Source organism: Mercenaria mercenaria, chromosome 11 (genome assembly GCF_021730395.1).
Source record: "Mercenaria mercenaria strain notata chromosome 11, MADL_Memer_1, whole genome shotgun sequence".
NCBI lineage: Eukaryota > Metazoa > Mollusca > Bivalvia > Venerida > Veneridae > Mercenaria > Mercenaria mercenaria.
Genome location: NC_069371.1, coordinates 15,318,845 through 15,341,941, shown reverse-complemented (window position 1 = coordinate 15,341,941; position 23,097 = coordinate 15,318,845). Strand labels below are relative to the sequence as shown.

The window sequence follows — 23,097 nt, the reverse complement described above, 5'->3', positions numbered from 1 at the left end:
ACGGAATATATATGAATGTATAAACACGAGCCGTTTCATCTTACAGGACTTACAAGAACATAGTAAGCGGTTGTTTATTTATTGTATTTATGTTCTAGTAACCTTTGACACTGATTTCGAGGACAGACCGGGTTTGTGACATATACATGTCTGTTGTTGGGCTGGACAAAGATAGATCTTAAATTTATACTAAAAGCTATATTGCATAAATGTTTCGTTATTTCTGTGCATACAATTCGGTTGTTTGAAGGTTAGAATATCAGAAAATTACAGGAAATAAAACATGTCTTTGAAAAAGTACCGATCTTTCATCATTTGTTTGGTTGGCGCATGATTACAAATTTAATGTTAATAGGCCGTGATGTCCATGAAGCCGTGTAAAGTGATAATTTTGATGACACGTTGGTTTTATTTTGTAATTGTGAGTGATCGTTAAGTGATCAGAAAGATCGGACAGTGGGATGTTATAAAAAAGTGATGTTTTATTTAGATTAGAAAGTCAATCGTACTCTACAATAAGGAAATCTAAGGTAAAATACTCCTTTTATTTCGTTCACTGAAGAAAACATGGCGGACACAGTTTTGTAAAAGAGCGGTGAACGTGTGATTCGTGTAACATAGTTTAACGGCGTTTTCTTAGAAAACTAACGCTCAGCTCATTTACACTGACATATCCTTGATTGAAGAATATATATATTGTATATATATGAGAGACTTACGGTACCAAATACTTACCCCGAAAATTTCTATGCATTTTCTTCTAGTGCACTGTTGGGACATGTTTTTGAGTGTCATTGATACTTTATAATTTATTCGGAGATACATTTTCTTATAATTATTAGTTTCTTTTTGATCCCCGTGTATTTCTCGCGTTGTTACGACAATCTCAGTTTTACATACGAATTTTGCATTGTCGAAATAGCATAGTCCTTAATGAAGGACAGAGAAAAAGGTAAAAATGTAATCTGATAGATTGAGCTTGCACTATGTGAAAAGAACTCAGTTTATCACTCAGGCGTTATTAAACGAAAGTGGTTACCATGGAAATAAAGACACAAATCATTGTAGCTGTTTTCACAGGTCTAGCTGGAATTCTTCTTGGAATCTTTATGGTTGTATTTGCCGTATGCTACAGGTATGATTTTCAAATCATTTCCGACAATACTTTTAGCAAAGAGAAATGATTGATCCTTTGAACAGAAATCTGAACATTTCTATCTCATCAAATTAAAACCGTGCTAAGAGACATACCCCGTATTGCTTATATTCGGGCAAAAAAAATAACAACAAATATTCTTTTAGTTATTTCATAAATGACTGTTTACTTTTTTCAGTGAACCGTTAATATGTTTTTTCTCCTTTTTTGTTTTTGCTTTATACATAAAACAAAGGTAGACACGGTTTCGAATTTTTTCCTTGACAGTCGCAACAACGACCAACTGTGGTGAAAGAATAAAATGTCTTTTTAAATTATTTAGGATCTTGAAATATTCAAATTACTTGACTATGTTTCAGGCGCAGAAGTCTTAGCGCCAACTATGGACATGTCAATTACCGCAAACAAGAAGCAGACGATAGAGTTAGCATGCATTTCGGACAAGGTCATAGACGAAATTATAAAAAACACTCGTCGTCTAGCATTGACAGAATCTCCCAACAATATGAAAGGGAAAACCTTAATGAAATAGAATTGAGGCCTAATTTACATCAGGCAAAATGGAATAAAAGGTCGAAAAGGGCGAGTAGTTCCGATAAACGCAAAACTTTCAATAACGAAAATGACAATGGAACTAAAGTAGATTTCAGAGCAGAGAGGCTTGACTTACACATTCCACGTCCGCATACGTGGTCCGAGGAGTACCACAAAGAACTGACAACACCATATTCTAATACAAGGCGCCATTCAAATGTTGAAATTCAAATGCGCCACATCCCAAGGCCAATCGTGCGGCCGTACAAAAGTGAACTGTTTGAAGATAATGAAAGTACATACGACTATATCCACCTAGCGGACCATCAAACAGGCGACATGGCCAGTCACAGAAGTTCATGCAAAATTGACTTTTATTGACAATGAACCATTATTGTAAGGTTTCCTCCTTAAACTGGGACCTGAAATGTTCTCTACACATAGCATGTTTAATCTCAATAGGCAACTCTGTTGTTAACTTTATCTGAACACTGGTAATGTTTGATCTAAATTTTGAAGCTTGATCGGCACATATTGTGACCATTTTTCAAATATAAAACAAATGCTCGGATACCTGCAATGTGTCGGGAGATGTCGAACCTCTAATGGGTGATTAAGATGTAGTGATCAAAAAAGGTGCAACGTGTGAGACAGTATATGTGCATTAATTCGTGCAGGGTATTCATATCAAAACTTATAACACATACTCCGCCCTCCATGCTGGTCTGTGTAGGGTAACTGGGTATATATCTTACAATCTGGAATAAGTTGTTACCTTGACTTCTTACCTATAAACGATCCACATGATACCTGAATTCTCTGATTATTGATCAGAACAGTTTTCAGCCCCAAGACCACTGTACATTGACCAAACAGATTTCTGTAGGCAATAACATTATAAAGTTTGACAGCTAAAGTGTTTCATATACCTTGTATCAAAATTGTTCATGTATAATTTGACTGTAATTTCAAATGTAAACCAGGTTATCATACAAAATAGTTTATCTAAAGTGATGTTATCACTATAAACGGCTGTATTGTTTTATCAAGTGATAAACTGTCTGAATGATAAAGGGTAAACTTTAAAGTCATTTTCAAAAGATGAACATAATACAGGTGTTTCATTTTATCTTGAACAAACCAAATATAGGTTAGATATTAGCACAGAATGAGAAATTATATCTAAAAACCTAAACCAGTAACTGATGTTGACACCTGTGGACCTTGCAGTCAATTTCCTTATTACAATATGGTTTATAACTAAAAGAAGCCAAGCATATTTACTCAGGGCAATTGGCAGAGTTACTACCGAAGGTTTTGTTTTTGTCATAGATTGCTTAATCATTCTTTATAAATAACATATTAAGTAACTTTGCCAAACCTAGGAGTAGGTGAACAATTAAAACTTTAACACATTGTATTTGTATTTAAACATCCTGATACTTAAATAAAACTTTTTATTTCAGAGCTTTGTACAAATCATTCTTGAATGCTAAAAGATTAAAACTAGTTTTGGATGGCAAGCAATGTGAAGGTCCTGATGCCCAGTTATCAAAACAGTGGAGACAATTCATAAAATACCTGTGCTAGAATTATGGTTCTTGTGTCATGTGATAAGAGTGATGATGGGGAACAATTGTTTTAAGTTTGAATCAAATCCACTCTGTAATAACCAAGATATAGTGAAAATGCATCAAAAGTAACCTTAAATTCTAAGTAAAAGGGGACATAATTTGTGAAGAATTGCTGTTAGAGTTATGGATCTTGTGTCATATGATGTGGAAAACTAGATTCTACTTTAAGTTTGAATCAAATCCATTTAGTAATAACTGAGATAGAGTGCAAGTGCACCAAAAGTTTAACCTGAAATTCTAAGTTTGTTTGTTGTTTTTTTTCAACAGTATTTCAGTCATGTAATGACAGGCAGTTAACCTAACCAGTGTTCCTGGATTTTGTACCAGTACAAACCTGTTCTTCGCAAGTAACTGCTAACTTCCCCACATGAATCAGAGGTGGAGGACGAATGATTTCAGACATAATGTCTTTTATCAAATCCGTCACAAAGATCATCTGCCCCACCCAAAGATCAAACTCACAACCCTGCAATCTGTAGACCAATGCTCTCCCTATTGACCTAAGCGGGCAGGTAAAGGGGGGCATAATTCATGAAAAATTTGTGCAAGAGTTATGACCCTTCTGTCATATCATGTGAGTGATGATGTGGACAAACTATTTTAAGTTTGAATCAAATCCTCTAATACTGTAAAATCATTTAATTTCGTGGTCTTGGTCAAAACAGCATTTCCGTGGGCATATAAATTCGTGGATTTCAAGTTTTGAACATAAAATGAATGTGAATTTTACTTGTTCGTTGGGATTCAATTTCGTCGATTGACTCAACCATGAAAATTAGTCCCCCACGAATATTAATGATTTCCAGTAACTGATATATCGTGAAAATGCATCAAAAGTAACCTTAAATTCTAAGTAAAAGGGGACATAATTCATGAAGAATTGCTGCTAGAGTTATAGACCTTCTGTCATATGATGTAGGTGATGATGTGGAACAACTGTTTTAATTTGAATTAAATTCATTCAGTAATAATTGAGATAGAGTGAAAGTGCATCAGAAGTTTAACCTGAAATTCTAAGTAAAAGGGGGATAATTCATGAAATATTGGTGTGAGAGTTATGGCCCTTGTGCCATATGATGTGGGTGATGATAAGGAATAACTATTTAAGTTCCAAACAAATCCATCTTGTAATAACAGGAATGAAGAGAAAGTGCATGAAAACTTTAAACTAAGGTGTGGACGCGGAAGGACGATGCCACAGGGTCGAATAGGACAGCTCTCCATACTATGTATAGTCAAGCTAACAATTATAATAAAAAAAACTCAGGCCAGAATCCAATGCTTCAATCTAATGGTTTCATGACTAGGTGAAATATTTTTTAGATATGTGCAACACAAAACTTTTAAGCATTTTATGTGTATTTTTCACAAAGTTGAAGACCATAACTCTGCTCTGACTGAGTGAAATCCAAAACAGAACATCAGGTGTACAACTTCTCATGCTATAAAACAATCCCCTAATGGTTTATGACTCTTAAGTCAAATACTGCAACATAAACTTGTATGCCCTTTAAGCATATCTTTGACTTAATGAAGGGCCATAACTCTGGTCTGGCCAAAAAAAATCACAACCAAACCCCAGGTGCACAACTTCACATGCTGAGTAATATTTCTGTTAGGTTTCTTAAACCTTGGTAAAATACTTTTTGAGATACATGCTACACAAAACTTTTGGCCCTTTTATGCATATTTTAGTAAGTAAAGGGGCATAACTCTGGTCTGGCTGTGTGAGATCTCAACTAAAACCTAAGGCCCACAACTTTTCATGCTGAATAAGCACAATCCTGTGCAGTTTGATGACTGGTTCAAATATTTTTTAGATATGCTGGACATAAATTCAGATGGACAGACAGACAAGACCAACTTTTAAGTGTCCCCTGTGCACAAAAAAAACTACAGTTTGTATAGCAATTTTCAATTTTTGGTGTATTAGACATCTTTCCTGGTCTAGAACCAAACATTAAATATTGTGAACTAGAGCTATCAATGAAAATGATCAATATTCCAGTAGCTATTTCACAATTATGTAAATTATGTGTAAATAATTCCACAAACAAAACTGAAGATGAAAATTACAAATATCCATTGACTTTAATGCTTAACACACAATGTCATTTGTCTGAAAGTGCATAGCTCTGCTGCAATACCTAAACTGTTTAGTTTTTTGTCTGTATATTCTGAAGTGACATACACAATTTGAAACTGGTTATACAAAACTTTCTGTTTTCAAGGTTTAGAAAGACCTATGGTACTCCTCAGGTCCATAAAATATGCCAGGCACATCAACTGCATGGTGATGACATGTATGTAGTAACACTGGAATCCATTCACAACTGTGGGAGAAGTGTGTGATAAAATTGTTGAAGTTTCTGAATCAGACAAGTCAGCACTTTAGGGTGCGACAGGTGTTGTGGACTTCATTAACTCTCATGAACACACTCTGCTATTGTTTCATGTTATTGAATATTCATAGATCTGATTTTGATAGACCAAATGCAAGGGACTCTTTATAAGAATACTCCAATTTCGTTTCTCCAGATGACTGTCACTAAAAGTTGCATTATGCATGTCATATTATGGCAAACATCTGTACAAATTCCTCAAAGTGGTAAGAAAATACACAACAGACAAAATTTTCTGTCTGTGACAGACAGATAAATGTAGGACTTGAAGTACCAAAAAACAACATGTGTTTCACATAATTGTACTTGTCAAAGGAAATAATGCTGAATGGATATCTACATTCACTTTATAAAACAAAACAACAAATTAAACATATCATTTTTATATCATTTATTCAATTCTTAAAGGGTTTATGTTTTTAACTGACATGTATACCAACTTAAATCAGAGGCAAATATTTTTTCTAGATCTTTATCAGTAACTTTCTCCTCAAATACTTTCACTTTGTCCAGCTTTTTACAAACTGTAGTAACAGCTTCATCTTCTCGTTTAACTTTCTTTTTCTTTCTCAAAGCTGCTGAGTCATTTTCATCTGAGTCACTATCAAGCTGTGATTGGCTGCTATATATATCTACACTTGACTGTGACTCTTGTGTATCTACTTCCATATCAGAATCCAGACCGGAGTCCAGAGACACAGTCTGGTGTGTTCCAAATGTCATTTCATCTTCAGACAAATCTTCATCATCACTGTCTTTTTCTTCTTGTTGTTGTCTATAATAAAATGTGAAATCAATTTAATTCAGGTATATACAAAGGGCAGTTTTTCTACCATATTAATTATTATAATGCAAAGAAATGGCATGTTGTATTTTAAATATAGTTTAAGTATCACAGAAAACTTGTTGTATACTTCCATTAGTAAAACAGATTAACCAAATATAAATAAATGAGCACACTTACCTTCTTTCGTGTGATGGTATCATCAAAGATTGTATAAATGGTCTACACAATGTATTAACTGATGGCTGCACATGGGAAGCTGAGCTGAAGATCTGAAAATTGCATATGAAGATATATTATTTATAGTTTTCAAGAAATTGTGATATATTCTTCAGTTGTGTCATATATAGATTGTTTATTTGGGCTTAACATTGCACCAATACAATTATAGGTCAAATGGCAGCTTTTCAACTTTTATGGCGGAGGAAGACCCTAGGTGCCCCTCCGTGCATTATTTCATCACATGTGGGCACCTGGGTAGAACCACCAGCCTTCCGTAAGCCAGCTGAATGGCTTCCTTATATGAAGAATTCAATGCCCCAAGTGAGGCTGAAACCCATACTGGTGACAGGCATGTGACTTTAAGGATATACGAGCGAAATTTTTCTAACATTAAGAATTTTTTCATACCCTGTGAGCTTGAAGAACATTAGTTTCTAGGACAAACAAGAGCAGAAAAAACACCGAACTCGATTTAATTTTATAGGGTATTTCCTTCACCCACTGTTTACGCATTTCTGAAATTTTGTAAAATTAAAAAAAATGTTGGTACTTTATAAAACATAAAATATCCTACTTGATCTTATAGGGATTTCAGGTCTTACAGGTTAATATGAGTATATGGTGCTGTAAGTATTATATAAGCATAAATGTCACTGACAAATCTCTTTAATTTTTACATGTTGACATAATTACCCAACCCACTTTATTTTCAATGGAAAAAACGTATTTAGATCTACAAAGAAAATTTGACGCCAAGATTTTCAAAATATTTTGCAGCCATTAACGACACACAAAAATGGTTCAAAATGGAAAGAAAAAAAGTTGGGATCACCGTGCATCTAAGAGATTTATTAAGAAAAAACTGTTAAAAAGTGGTGAATTTTGATTTTTTTGTTCTTTTTGTTTTAATTTATATTTTCTAGATAATATAAAGTGCTATCTTGAAAACTTTTATTTTATTTATAGCTTAACATTATATTTATCAGTCAGAAAAATATCAAAGCCAAACCTGATCTACTTTAATAGATATTTGAAATTACCTACCCCTACCCCATTGTAAATCTTACGTCAATTTTAGGCAAATGCCAGTCAAAAATAAGGGTGAAAATTTTTTATCGCAAAAAGCATAATATATTTGGTTAAATGGTACATTATTAGCCGTATTTTAATTATTTAGCATTAATTTTTGGCAAAATTTTTGTTAGAAAGCAATATTCGAAGAAACATTTTTCAAAATGGCGGATATCCTAAAACAAACGCTCGTACATCCTTAAGTCAGTTGCCTTAACCGCTCGGCCTAAGAAGCCCTTGTGTCAAATGGAGACTTCATGGATTTGTGAAATAAAAGTTATAGAGGATACTTGTTTGTAAGACAGTACTAGATTTCACAGAGTGAAAACTTTACGAAATATTTTTACAAGTTGTGTTCACGAGTAAAATATATTTCAATTTTTCATGTGAAATAAATAAATTAGTCTTTTATTTTATTTTTCAACGGTTTTAACCAAATAATACCCATTTTACCCATGAACAACATGAAGTGCATTGCATCATGACATCACAGTGTTGTGACATCAAAGTATCTATCTTGAAATATTGTCAAATAGTTTTACAAAGTTTTCAGATTTATTTTACACGAAACTGTGAAATACCCATTTTTTTCACTAAAAAGCATAAAACTAGTGCCCATATTTCTTAAAAAAGTTTCAAGCAATTAAGTTTTGGTAAAACTGAATGCCTTTGGTCTGAACTTGTAACAAACTGGAACTAGTTAGGTTCTCATTGGTAAGTTATGTTTAAGATGAAAAGAGCTCCAAAACTTGGGACAATATGTGGTAGCAAAACCGACACATAAGCAGAAAACAGACTTACCTCTTTCATAAATTTCCCATCTGGTTGCCTAGTAACTCTGTTTGATGAAGCTAGTGATTTACTCTTGTTGCTATGGTGACTCATCAGTAGACTGAGGGCAGACTGTGGCAAGTTCTGCTCAAATGTTACCTAGCCAAAAGAAATTATTGTTGTAAAATATTGTGGAAGAAAATCAGGCTTATTTTGCCATTTTCCAGAAGAAAAAAAAAATAGAAAATGAGCTTAACCTTCTGATACAGACAGGTTTATGGCTGAAATATTTTTGGTCTTAATGACACTGATTGTTCACACTTTCATTCTTCTGAATACTCAAGTACCTGATTATTGGATTTCCTTATATGGTACTGATTACTATAGTTGTGTAATACAAAGGGGGGGTCCCAGTTAGGTGTCTGCGCAAAATGTTTTTTGATTTTATTTGTATTTTGTTGTAATATACCTACATGTATTGAGTTTCATTAACAAGTGTTACTGGTACCAGTTTTGACTTACTTTTATAGATATTCACATTTAAAGTGGGTGGGGTAATCTGACATGTGACCAGCCAGGAACACAATTTCTGTTATTTTTTTAAAAATGGTTCAAACTTTTTACCTGAAACTTTCATGATAAAATAACTAAGCAATGGCCATTCACACAACATGTTGCATTTTAAATTGTACTGAATACTTTTTTCATCACAGAGCCACAAAGTGGTCTAATCAAATTTACTGATTTTCAATGGACGAACTTTACCAAAAAGCTAAAACATTTTTCATTAGTTGAGATATTAAGGTGTTATTTTCAGCAGATATTGTAAACTAAATAAACATAAAAATGACAGTATATCAGTATATTCTGATTAATATTGGAATAGTGGTACACTCTCAAACTGGGTAAAAGTGGGTGGGGTAAATAAATATTCGAAGCAACACTACAAAATTTGTGCATTTGTTACGAAATGGCCTCAGATTGTCTATTACTATCTTAATTGTGCCCCCATGAGTAGTGGAGCATATAGATTTGCTCTTGTCCGTGCGTCCGTCCGTCCATCCGTCCGTGCGTCCGTCCGAAGTTCGTGACGTGCCTAGCTCAAAAAGTATTTGATATAAATTGATGAAACCTTGCAAGAGTCTTTATCATGATATGGACTTGCGCACCTTCTATTTTTCGTCTGGCTCCGCCCCCTAATTTTAGAGTTACGGCCCCTGAAATAGTAAAAAATGCACATTTTCACCTTGTGACACGCCTAGCTCAAAAAGTATTTGATATAAATTGATGAAATCTTGCATGAGTCTTTATAATGATATGAACTTTCACACCTCCTATTTTTTCGTCTGGCTCCGCCCCTATTTCTAGAGTTATGGCCCCTGAAATAGTAAAAAATGCACATTTTCACATTGTTACACGCCTAGCTCAAAAAGTATTTGATATAGATTCATGAAACCTTGCATTAGTCTTAATCATGATATGAACTTGCGCATCTCCCATTTTTAATCTGGGTCCGCGCCCTATTCCTAGAGTTATGGCCCCTGAAATAGTCAAAAATGCACATTTTCACCTTGTGACACGCCTAGCTCAAAAAGTATTTGATATAAATTGATGAGTGTTTATTATGATATGAACTTGCGCACCTACTATTTTTTTATCTGGGTCTGCCCCCTATTTCCAGAGTTATGGCCCCTGAATTAGTAAAAAAATGCACAGTTTTACCTAATTATGTGCCTTACTCAGAAGTATTCTCGGTGCCTAACTCAGAAGTATTTAAATGTAAATTCATGAAACCTTGCTTGAGTCTTTATCATAATGTGACCTTTGCACACATGGCATTCTTCTTGAGAATTTTAGCATTCATTACAGAGTTATGGCCCTTGAAATAGCCAAAATAGTGGATTTTTTGTTTGTGATGCTCATAGCTCAAAAAGTATAAGGTATAGAATAATGAATCATTTTCATTTTTTTTGAGACTATACCCCATTAAGACTGCAAACATTTGAATTATTTCCCCTAATTTGTGACAAATGTACCAGTCGGAGGGGGGGGGGGGACACCATGTGTTCTACAGACACATTCTAGTTTTATTAAATACAGACTTGGTTGATAAATTCAAAACAAAATTTTTTTCTCTTTCATAAGACTTTATACATGTGTGCCATGGAAAAATCAATGCAGAAAATTTAATGTTAATTTGAACAATAGCTTTCCTCAAAATATACTGCCTCAGGCAAAACCTTTTGTTAAATACTTTGAGCTTTCAGGGTTAATTTGGTTTGTCTACATGTCATGTTCAAGGTCCATGCTTTTTCCATGACACACATGTATAAAGTGGGACATTTTTTGTTAATTTATCAATCAATGCTGTATTTAATAAAATTAAGATAGTAATAGACAATCTGAGGCCATTTCTTAACAACTGCACACTTTTTGTAGTGTTGCTTCGAATATTTATTTACCCCACCCACTTTTTCCCAGTTTGAGAGTGTACCACTCTTCCAATATTAATCAGAGTGCACTGATATACTGTCATTTTAATGTTTATTTAGTTTACAATATCTGCTGAAAATAACACCTTAATATCTCAACTAATGAAAAATGTTTTACCTTTTTGGTAAAATTCGTCCATTGAAAATCAGCAAATTTGATTAGACTACTTTGTGGCTCTGTGATGAAAAAAGCATTCAGTACAATTTAAAATGCAACATGTTGTGTGAATGGCCATTGCTTAGTTATTTTACCATGAAAGTTTCAGGTAAAAAGTTTGAACCATTTTTAAAAAAATAACAGAAATTGTGTTCCTGGCTGGTCACATGTCAGATTACCCCACCCACTTTAAATGTGAATATCTATAAAAGTAAGTCAAAACTGGTAACAGTAATACTTGTTAATGAAACTTAATACATGTAGGTATATTACCACAAATTATAAATAAAATCAAAAAACATTTTGCGCAGACACCTAACTGGGACCCCCCCTTTAGTACGGATATTTCGATTGGCTACTGCATACGATCTAGTAGTAAAAAATTTAATCAATGAATCTTGTTAATAATGATAGGCCTACATTACTTAAATTGTATTAGCTACTGTGACTACTATTTTTTGTTTTTCTCTTTGTGGTAGTTTATATACGATTGAAAGAAGTTCATGCTTAGGACCACCCTCAGAATTTATATAATTTATTACTTAGATTTTGATCTGTATTTTTTGTATATATTATAATTATGAATTGTATTGGTATGATGAGAAACTGTAGTTTATATACGATAGAAAGAAGTTCATGCTTAGGACCACCCTCAGAATTTATATAATTTATTACTTAGATGTTGACCTGTATTTTTTGTATATATTATAATTATGAATTGTATTGGTATGATGAGAAACTGTAGTTTATATACGATAGAAAGAAGTTCATGCTAAGGACCACCCTCAGAATTTATATAATTTATTACTTAGATTTTGATCTGTATTTTTTGTATATATTATAATTATGAATTGTATTGGTATGATGAGAAACTGTAGTTTATATACGATAGAAAGAAGTTCATGTTTAGGACCACCCTCAGAATTTATATAAGTTATTACTTAGATTTTGACCTGTATATTTTTGTATTTATTATAATTATGAATTGTATTTGTATGACAAGAAACTGTATAAGTTTAAGTCAAATAAAACATTCTTCTTCTTCTTCTTCTTTAAACTTTGTGACAGGCAATTTGCAAAATTGGCAAATAATTTTAACAGTGTTTCAGTCACTTCTGAAGTGTTTATCAAATTCAATGTTCTATCATACTGTATAATTCTACACAAAATTTTGGGAAAACTGTATCAAAGAAGAAAATTGCATCATAAAAGCTTTTACAAAACACTGTAAATAGGTGTTTTGCATGCAGGAATATTCACCAACATGAATTTACAAAACACTGAAAATAGGTGTTTTGCATGCAGGAATATTCACCAACATGAATTTACAAAACACTGAAAATAGGTGTTTTGCATGCAGGAATATTCACCAACATGAATATAAATAAAGAGATATATAAAATGTATTCTGTCAAGAATGACTGAGTAATTACAAATATATTAATCATTGAGATTACAATTTTCCTTCTTTTGTTGTTATAGGTATAAATAAAATACCTGCTAACACTTCTTAATAAAATATTCAAAGTGTGCAAACAATTTACATGTATATGATGATTTCATTTCGTGCTTGGCACAAACTTTTGCATGACTTTTAAGTGAAAATTTCCCATTTGTGAAGATCACAAAAAAATTTCATGTCACAAACTTAACCACTCATATAGTATTTGTCTATTTAATTCTCAATGTCAGATATACAAATAATTGTGAACAAGTAGTATTCAGTACTTTTTTCACAAAAGGCAACTAATACTAAAACACTAAAAGTAATCACACAATATATCGCAATTTATCCTACCTTCATGCAAAATAAAGGCAAAAATCAAGGGGTCAGATAAATTTTGCTTTATCTGGTCAGTGACTAGATAAAGCTTGGCGGACTACTTTTTGGATTTTTTTTTTAAAACGACGCCATCTTGTTTTTGAGAATAACTGCTAAAAGTCATATTTATGCAATTATTTTCATAAACGCGCTTTTATTAGGTACGTGAGACCATGTCACAAATGTATAGTGTATGCATACCGTATTTGCAATTACTACAAAAAGCTTTTATAACTGAAACACTCGAAGAAACGGAGAGTGACTCATGTATAGCATTTGTTCAGAATTTTAGCTTTCTACACTTTAATCTAGGAATATATTGCATCTGGAATGGAGTGTTTTTGAATAAAATCATCGAGGAAACGGTTTGCCTATTTGTTCTGTCAAGCGGTGATATGGCGTGTATATATATCTCGTCAATCGTTTGCTTGGTGAGGATGGGCAAGTCGGCATTCAGCTGAACTTCGGACAAAACTTCACTTGGCAGCAAATTAAAAGTATTCTTTAATGTTCAGCAGAACAGAGAAGTCGGGCACAAAGCAAAACAAGGTTAGCCTTTGTTTTTCGGCTCTTATTTTATAATATTCTTATTTTAAAGACCTGTTTGTGTAATGGTGGGGCGTATTAATTTCTGTGCAAGACAGACTCGGATCTAGTTGGTGGTAAATTTTGAATTTTAATTAAAGAATGATTTTAGATCAGAAGGTAGGACAAATAAAACATTAGGTTACTGTCTTATAAATTTAAATTTATTAAGTTCGTCTATGAAAAAATAAAAGTCTCGGCAGAGCCTCGAGTTTTATATTTTCTCCGACTCACTTAATAAATTTAAATTTATAAGACAGTAACCTAATATTCTCTACATACAAATCCCTAACTGATAGAAACAAAACTTTATGCTACTTACAACATCTTCTTTCTCTTTCGCTAATTTAGTATCTGCATCAAGTGAAACAGCCAACAGTTCTTGGTCTTTATTCATGAAATATAACTCTGAATGAGCCTGCCATGACAGAGTTGTCTTTTCATATAACCTCTTCTTTATGTGAGGTACAAACGCTGCACTAAGTACTGTACTATTACTAACTCCAGAATGGGAGAACTCAGGTGAGGGGTCACTAGGTCTGAACACAAATACTGTAAAAAAAAAGTCAAATACATTCAGTATATTGTCAAATTTCAAAACAAAATGTCCTTAGATAAATGCAGTAGAGATAGATTATTAAATTATTCAGGAACTTAACCAAAGATTCAAACTATACTTATTCTAGTTGAGGGAAATCAATATCAGGAAATCAGCAAAATAGTTTTGGTAATAAACTTACTTTTTTTCAACAGAAACATGGCAACGAATCAGCTTTGATTAAAAATTTACAAGTCAACTGAAGAAGATACTGGCGTAACTTCGAGATAAAACACACTATATAAAATACTAATTTCATGAAAGTAACAGCAAAATCATGACTTCAAATGCACAATCTGTGTGCTGTTTAAATTTATTCCACTTAAGTCAGCTGGAATAAGATGGGTCTACAGAGGCTTGAAATGTATCATGAAATAGAAACCTTATTTACTTACAGTCATTAGAGTTTGTAAATGCTGCAATAACATCTGTTAAAGGATCCTTGCACAGAGAAATGACCTGTGTTGAAGCACTCCATAACACTGGTTCAAACAGAAAATAAATCGTATTATCCAAGATTTTTATGTATAAAAGAACTAGTGTTTGATAGTGATCAAATGATTATAAATCAACAAACACCTGGTCTCCTTGTTGGGTTATTAATTACTTTTTGCATACAGAAACATAATTTTTGAACAAAGAAAGTGTTAAAAAAGATTAAATATGAAAGTTCCACACTGAAACTGAGACACAAAAAGTCATAATAGTATATAGTATACAAAATTATTTTACATGAGGGTAATGCTGAGATCGTTTTACTTTACAAAATATGAGCGTAATGCTCAGAAAACATTTACTGTGACAAGATGTGAGGGTAATGCTCAGAAAAAATTTACCGTGACAAGATGCGAGGGTAATGCTCAGAAAACATTTACCGTGACAAGATGCGAGGGTAATGCTCAGAAAACATTTACCGTGACAAGATGCGAGGGTAATGCCGTGACAAGATGTTAGGGTAATGCTCAGAAAACATTTACCGTGACAAGATGTGAGGGTAATGCCAATATGAGAAAATGCCAGGTCAGCATTTACCTTAACAAAATATATGAAAAATACCAAGACAGTATCGGTGTTCACATGAACCAGTAAAGATATGCGGATCATGCTAGGATAGTGTTTACACGAGCAAGGTATTATGGTTATATTAAGACAGTGTTTACGTGGACAAGTTTTGATGGTATTTACCTGTACAAGATATAAGACTCCATACTGTCAATGTTTTGTCTGTTGTACTAACCAGACAGTGACTGCTTCCATGATTTCCAAACATTACATGCCTGTAATAATCAGATAAATATGGTATCATAAAAAGATATATCTAATATGGCTAAAGGTGATATTTTTTTTTCAATACAGTAAACCTCACTTATAAGGAACTTGGATATAAGGAACACTTGGTTATAAGGAACAGTTTTCAATTCCCCAATCTAATTCCTTCTTTATTCAATGTAAAAATCCTCGGTTATTAGGAGCTCGGTTATAAGGAACACTCGGTTATAAGGAACACTTTTTCCAGTCCTAAAGTATGGACTTTAGTGGAAAATCCCTCGGTTATAAAGAATACACATAAAGAATAAAAAATATTGAAAATCGGAAATAAACGGGGAACGCTGATGACGTCAAGAGTAATGTCGGCACTTTCACATACTTTCATGCACTTAAATAAACACAAATAATTTCATTTCTATGATCTTTAGTTTGTTGATTCAAGGATACCATAAAACGAAAATATATAATATTATCATTAACATTTACTAAACACTACACAATAGTAGACTTGGGATTATGATATTGGTCATTATTAGTCTTGTTTCACTCACGATGGAAATATCCTAAATAAATGTGCTAACTACGCATGATTAACAATGGTAAACAGTCCAGTTAACCAAATTTCCAAATGGAAAAATTATAGCAGGTGCTAAAATAGACAATAGCAAAACTATAGGTATAATTTACACTTAAATTCGTATGTATGGCGCCGTTGTCTATAGTCCGCAAAATAGAAAATTGAACATTTATTTCATATTAGTACTGATGCCTATTCACATAACATGCAGTAGAGCAAGGTAAGGGGCGTAACTGCAACATATCTTATAGTCATAATGTAGCGATCTCTAAAAAAGAAGACAGAAATAACAGACGAAAAAAATAAACAAAAATTATGGTCATTCTTACCGACATACATTTTGGCTTAGTTTAGGTTTAACGCTGTGTTTCAATACTTTTTTCAGTCACATACATGCAGGCAGTTTACTTTACTATCTCTCCAGAAAAGGGCCGGTAATAGACTCGCAACTTTCTCACATATAAAGATTTATGGTCGGCCCGGAGTGTGAACACATAGCCCTTTTCAAACGTCAGTCAAATAGTGTTCGCTATACACAGTGTGTTCATTATATAAACCTCGTTTACAAGGAACTAGTTTGCTATACGGATATAACGAACCTCGGTTATAAGGAACAATTTTTAGAGGTCCCAAGCTCTTCCTTATAAGCGATGATTACTGTAACAGCAATTATGGTCGGTCGCATAATCAATTTTATCTTTCTTTTTTGTTTACATCATGTGACCTGGATTCAATCACAAATTATATTACAAGATGCAAACAAATATATATACATTGTTACTTTTAGTAATAGACAAATTCAGGTCCTAATTTTGGGCTATCTTTTCTAAACTCAGACATTGTGTGACATGCCAACTCACAAAAAGTGATGAAATTACTTTTCTGTTCTATCTATTCACAATATAAGATTGTTTTTGACCATGATTTCCAACACATACATGTTTTTCTTATATACCTTTTATGTCATTTTTTAGAATATCTAGTTTCCGCAATATGTAGTTCTCTTGTTTAAATTGATTTTCCTTTCAAAAGCTATAAAACAATTCTATAAATGAAATGTGTGACAGGTCAAATTTCTATAATACTAACTAATCAGAACTCCTTTTAATATATGCTCATTAATTGATAAATAAAAATGTGAATATAGTCAACTAAATAGTAAAATAATAGTGTAATAACTATAACATCAGCTTGATGCATGGAACTTTGCAACTAAAACAAGCAGTTAAATCATTGAATATTTTTCTGTACTGTAAACTGATTTAATTTCACGGGCATTAAATTTTGTGGTCTTAGTCAAAACGGCAATTTCGTGGGGATATGAATTTGTGGATTTCAACTTTTGACTTCAAAATGAAAGGGAGTTTTACCTGTTCGTTGGGATTAAATTTCGTGTATTGACACAACCACATAATCCACGAAAATCAGTCCCATACGAATATTAATGATTTCACAGTATCTGATGGGAGATGAAAATATAGGCTGTTTGAATTCACTGATGACAAATATTTTCATCAAATAATCATTTCTCTATCAATGACTGGTTGATGTCATGATTAGTTTGCAAATCAATATTTACACAACGTCATACCTTACAGGGTCCTGGTACATCGTATTTTGAAATGTTTCTTTAAAGAGGTTATTCTCTGGGTTCCACAAAGTAATACAAGATCCAAACAACACTGCCAGTAAGGATCCATCTTCAGAGAAAGCCACTTCACCTGCTGGCAAGTTCCGATAAAACCCGACTGACTCACAAATCCACTTCTCATTGGTTCCTGAATAATTAAGCAAAAATATAGTATAATATGCCACAACTGTATTGACTCCAGCTAAAAAGACATGAATTAGGTAAAAGGTCCATATCTGATTCTATTTTCTTGGGCAAATACGACAACCCTTGGGCAAGTAACAAGGCCAATATGAAATTACTTGATTAATAGCTAACAATGCTTACTGTATATATCTGTATCATCTACCAACAGCCAGATCTTGAATTTCCCATCGCTGCTTGATGTCACTGCCATATGTTCCATACCTGAAGATGCTGTTGAAGAAACTGGACGGAACTTAAGTGAGTGAACCTTTTCCTCATGTGGCATTTCAACAGAGGTGTTGAGAACAAAACTGAAACAGTGGTAAGATCACAGAAAAATACATATTTCTGGTAAAGAAGCAATGTAGCAATATATATGTGTATATGTGTAAAAACATTTTGAGGCACATTTTTAGGAACAGTTTTCTCAGCTTCAAAATTGAAACAATTTGTGAAGAGGGTTTATCAATTCACTATAAGACGATGAGCCAATTTTTAATCATTCTAGAAAACAAGAATTTGAAAGACTCTCTATCGTAACTGACAACCAATTTTAAAGGCTTGAGCAAAGTTGTGTCTATTAAACTATTCTTTTTCTGAAAATCCATCAAAATTGCTATTATGCAAGTTTTTTAAAATGAGAGTGAAAATTTATCATAACCAGATTTGTGTCCATTGGACAGGGATGCCCCCACATACAGTACCATCCTCTAAATAGCAGTTTTTAGTACAGGCCATCTTCACATGAAGGATGTTCAACTAAAAGTTTGAAGCATATTGTATTCAGGTAAGGTTGTGCATCTGAGCAACTTTGAATCCATTCCTTTAAAAAGTGTATGAGGAGTTGAATACACCAATTCTTAAATATGGCTTATTTTGTGAAATTAAGAAAGGGCCATAATTCTAGACAAGAGGGCCATGATGGCCCTTTATTGCTCACCTGAGTAGAGTTGCTTGCTTGAACAAATTTCTTAGCTAAAGCTTTAAAAACAAGTAAATTAGGAGAGTGGGTCAAGGTAAACATTATGCAAGATTACTTTTGAAATCTGTAAAAAAAATATTACAGGTGGTCCAAATCCTTTTGCTGTAGCTTAGAAAACAAGAAAGTAGGTCAGTAGGTCACATTGATGGTCACTGAAAGTATGTTTAAAAATCGGCATGCAAAACTGTAATGCCATCCAAATTTCAAAGCTGTATCTTAAAAAACAAGAAAGTAGGTCAGTAGGTCAATAGGTCACTGAAAATCCGTTTTAAGATTGGTATGCAAAACTGTATATGTCATCCAAATTTCAAGGCTGTATCTTAAAAAACAAGGAAGTAGGTCAGTAGGTACAGTCAAATGACCCCTAGTTACTTGGGGTCATACGGTAATTATAATTAAACAGTGTAGGAAATATGATCAGGTTATTTTTGAAGTATTTTTTCCTATTTAGTTATATAAAAACAATGTGACCCTTAGGCGGGGCCTACTTTCACATAAGACCATAATTTGAATAATCTTGTTAGAGAGCCACTAGGCAATGTTACATACTGAATATCAAAAGCCTAGGCCTTGAACTTTCAGTCAAGGAGATTTTCAGTCAAGAAGTTCTTTTTCCTATGTAAGTCTATGTAAACTTGGGACCCCCAGGGCAGGGCCTCTTTTTACCCCAGAGGCATAATTTGAACAATCTTGGTAAAGGACAACTAGGCAATGCAACATACCAAAAATCAAAAGCCTAGGCCTTGCAGTTTCAGACAAGAAGATTTTTTTCCCTATATAAGTATGTAAAACTTGGGACCCGCGGGCAGGCCCTCTTTTCACCCCAGGGGCATAATTTAAGCAATCTTGGTAGAGAACCACAAGGCAATGCTACATACTGAACATCAAAGGTCTAGGTCTTGTGGTTTCAGACAAGAAGATTTTTAATTTTTTTCCTATTTAAGTCTATGTAAAACTTGAGACCCCTGGGGCGGGGCCTCTTTTCGACCTGGTGGCATAATAATGCCGGACGGTGACCAATCACAATAGCTCACCTTGAGCCTCTGGCTAAGGTGAGCTAAAAATATAGCTACAGAAAAAAGTCCATTATTTATGGTCATCTTCATATCAAGGTCCACCATCTATGAAACTTTCAAGCATATCCTTTAAATAGTGTTGAGAAGTTGGACACAAAAGATTTTTCTCTATATTCTATACAGCAAAACTATCAAAGGGCCATAACTGCAGTAAAAATAGTCACAGTAAAAGTGCTATCCTTTATGGTCATCTGCACACCAAACTTGTTCATCTGTTAAAGTTTGAAGCAAATCAGGCTAATACTAGTAGTGTGGGAGGAGTTGGACACAAGATTTTGGGACTATTAGCACTGCATAAATATAACAATTAAGCATAAATAATTAACCACATCTGTGCAGCCTGATCATGGTCTGTACTGTTTGTTATTCAGTCAGTAAAATTTCACAGAACACATCTTCAAATAATAAATGGTTTTGTCCAAATTGAATGATGGACCAGTGCATTTTAGAAATTTAGCAGGCTTAAGATTAATATTAAACAAACCTCTGTTTTTCCTCACTAAAATGCCAAAATTTAAGCCTCATCTCTGGGGTCATGACCCCATCATTCCAATATTCTACAGTTGCTAACCACTCCCCATTACTGTCAAAGTCTGCTTGTATCACTTCTGTTATCTCCAATGGCTTCTCTAAATTCTCTGGAGAGATGTAGTTCTGGCAAACTATGTCTAGCTGCAATGTATTATGACAAACAATGAAGAATCTGTATGCAAAAGGACATCTTTCACTATAGAAATGGTAAATGCTCTATAGGCTGACTTAATGAACTTGACATCTGATGGCTGTAACATACAGATCAGTGCACACAAAATTAGTCTATTTTATCTTTGACAAATAAGTGTAACACTGACCTTTGTTCCTTCTAGCCTACGTTGTAGGCTCTACAAGTCGTCTTGGTGAGGTCTACAACTGCTGCTAGTTTTATGGAAAATCTTTCCATTTGTTAAGACAATATTGAGTGGATATGAAATAAAAATATCTGTCCACTGACTTCAAAGTTTGACCTTGATCTTGGACAAGTGACCTGGCTTGTATCCTCTGCACACTGTCTTGATTAGGTTAACAATTGACAATATTTTTAAGAAAATGTTTTCAAAGATAATTTTGGACTGGACACAAAATTAAGCTATCTGATCTTTAAACAGACTTATCAGTCAAGTGTGTATAGTATGATGGTGAACATTTTATATGCAGTTATCTGAGGATCTGTCAAAGGTTTTAGTGATAGCCCTCCTGAAAATGATGATGGAGGGATTGAGAGACAGGACTGATTTCAACACAGCCACCCAATGTCTATACAACTTGAGCTTTCAAGTTTAAATTACCCATAAATAAAACACTGGTTTCTCTAAGCCATTCTCCACTATGATTTGGTAGAAAACATTGTGTTTGAAGTTATTTGACATTGACCTCTACCTCTGATTCAAGTGTAGTTAGCAGCTACTTGCAGTGAACATGGTAATTCTCATACTGAATTTAAAAATACTGGTTAAGTCAACTGCATGATTTTATGTAACTGAAATACTATTGAAAAACAACCATTAACCCAAAACAAATAAAACAGTGAATCCATCAATTTGAAAGTAATATTTGATATAAACTTACATTATACAGCTGTTTGTCCTCGTGAACAGAATAGAACTGTATGTGTCCCGGCTTCCCATTGAGAACCAGGGTCTGGGATTTAGGGTCATATGTCATGCCAATAGGAAATGGGTCGCGGGTTCTGGTTTCATGGTGGCCCCTTGTTAGACCTTGATACACCATCTCTATGTCAAAATTACTTGACACTATCTGGATCACTGAAAGCAGAACCACTGCACTGAATACAAATTATCAAGAAACATTTTAGGTTGCAGAAACTACAGGCATTTGAAGCTCAATAAATAGAATATATATTCAGGTTAGATTTATATTTGAGCCGTGCCATGAGAAAACCAACATAGTGAGTTTGCGACCAGCATGGATCCAGACCAGCCTGCGCATCCGCGCAGTCTGGTCAGGATCCATGCTGTTCGCTATTAGTTTCTCTAATTCCATTAGGCTTTGAAAGCGAACAGCATGGATCCTGACCAGACTGCGCGGATGTGCAGGCTGGTCTGGATCCATGCTGGTCGCAAAGCCACTATGTTGGTTTTCCCATGGCACAGCTCATTTCATGTTTTGTTATGTACACACTTAGTACATTTTTACTTTTCACTATATTCAGCTAATGTATTATTCTGAGATGCAGTCAATACTCTTTCACTTTTTGAACATGTGACTACAGGAATTCTTTCATAAACTTCTATGCAATATACCTTACAGGTAATAGAATCTCACAGTAATCTTTGCAAAATTTTGCCTATCAAATCAGTACAAGACTTAGTGTATTCTCTGAAGACCCAGCTATCAGCCCTTCAACTTTTGATTGTTTTACCTACAATAAGACTTCAGTATTTTTATATAGTGACCTTGAAGGGTCAGTAGATTTTCATATCATTCTAGGCTAAAAACTTATCAATTATAGGAGATTTATCCATGGCGCAAAGCGTTGGGAATGAAAATCCCCGTGATAGTAACGTCAATATATAGTTATTCGTCTTTGTTGTCTGCATATACTGAGGCAATTTTTTCAAAGTTTTCCGGTTCTGGTTTATGTACACTCCGCAGACTGGCTGTCTGTAAGAGCAACAGAGCACCGCGAATAAATTACAGAAATTCGTAAACAGAGCCAACATGATTCTTTTATTTCTTTTTCGTAATCAAAAATGTATATGCAACTGAAAAACACTTTTTAAACAGTAAGGAAGTGTAAATGACATCAAGTTTCTGCGTGGAGTGCAAACAAACAAAAAAATCCTAAAGCCACTACCAGAACATGGTGAATGACGTCACTGTCACACCGGCTTCCCTTAAATTTTGTAAAGTATGATATTTGCTGTAACAGGTATGATGACACTAAATGTAAATTTTACTGTTTCAAGTGAACAGGTTCTCACAAAGGCTCACTGAATAGTTTCTTTGTGAGCGGATATATAAAAGATAAATCCCCATTCTAGGCGGTGCCTTAATTCACATTAGTTTTTGTTAGTGTGGGGTCAGTATGATTTACTGGAAATTGGCTAACGCCTCCCCACATTTACCATTCTGATCGTAAATTTTTCCAT

The 23,097-nt window shown here is 33.9% G+C and overlaps 2 protein-coding genes across 2 annotated transcripts in view; one reads left to right on the top strand and one right to left on the bottom strand.

The window, feature by feature from the left end:
* The first annotated feature begins 231 nt into the window (after window positions 1-231).
* On the top strand, window positions 232-3,155 carry LOC128547033 (uncharacterized). Its single transcript, XM_053518609.1, has 2 exons — window positions 232-1,135; window positions 1,516-3,155. Exons 1-2 carry the CDS (start codon window positions 1,041-1,043, stop codon window positions 2,069-2,071), a joined length of 651 nt encoding a protein of 216 aa, XP_053374584.1. The 5' UTR covers window positions 232-1,040; the 3' UTR covers window positions 2,072-3,155.
* A 2,945-nt stretch (window positions 3,156-6,100) lies between these two features.
* LOC123531385 (WD repeat-containing protein 75-like) overlaps window positions 6,101-23,097 on the bottom strand; it is a 38,391-nt gene continuing 21,394 nt past the window's right edge. The window contains exons 9-18 of the mRNA XM_053518608.1: window positions 21,554-21,750; window positions 20,433-20,620; window positions 18,032-18,201; window positions 17,666-17,852; window positions 15,414-15,505; window positions 14,624-14,710; window positions 13,953-14,182; window positions 8,605-8,733; window positions 6,691-6,782; window positions 6,101-6,501 (exon numbers count right to left, since the gene is read on the bottom strand). Coding sequence (XP_053374583.1) covers window positions 6,138-6,501; window positions 6,691-6,782; window positions 8,605-8,733; window positions 13,953-14,182; window positions 14,624-14,710; window positions 15,414-15,505; window positions 17,666-17,852; window positions 18,032-18,201; window positions 20,433-20,620; window positions 21,554-21,750 — 1,736 coding nt within the window. The 3' untranslated portion in view covers window positions 6,101-6,137. The remainder of the gene's footprint in view (window positions 6,502-6,690; window positions 6,783-8,604; window positions 8,734-13,952; window positions 14,183-14,623; window positions 14,711-15,413; window positions 15,506-17,665; window positions 17,853-18,031; window positions 18,202-20,432; window positions 20,621-21,553; window positions 21,751-23,097) is intronic.

Coding starts and splice junctions, on each gene's coding strand:
- LOC128547033 (XM_053518609.1), top strand. CDS start 1,041: ATGGAAATAAAGACACAAATCATTGTAGCTGTTTTCACAGGTCTAGCT. Junction 1,136..1,515: donor GTATTTGCCGTATGCTACAG/GTATGATTTTCA, acceptor ACTATGTTTCAG/GCGCAGAAGTCTTAGCGCCA.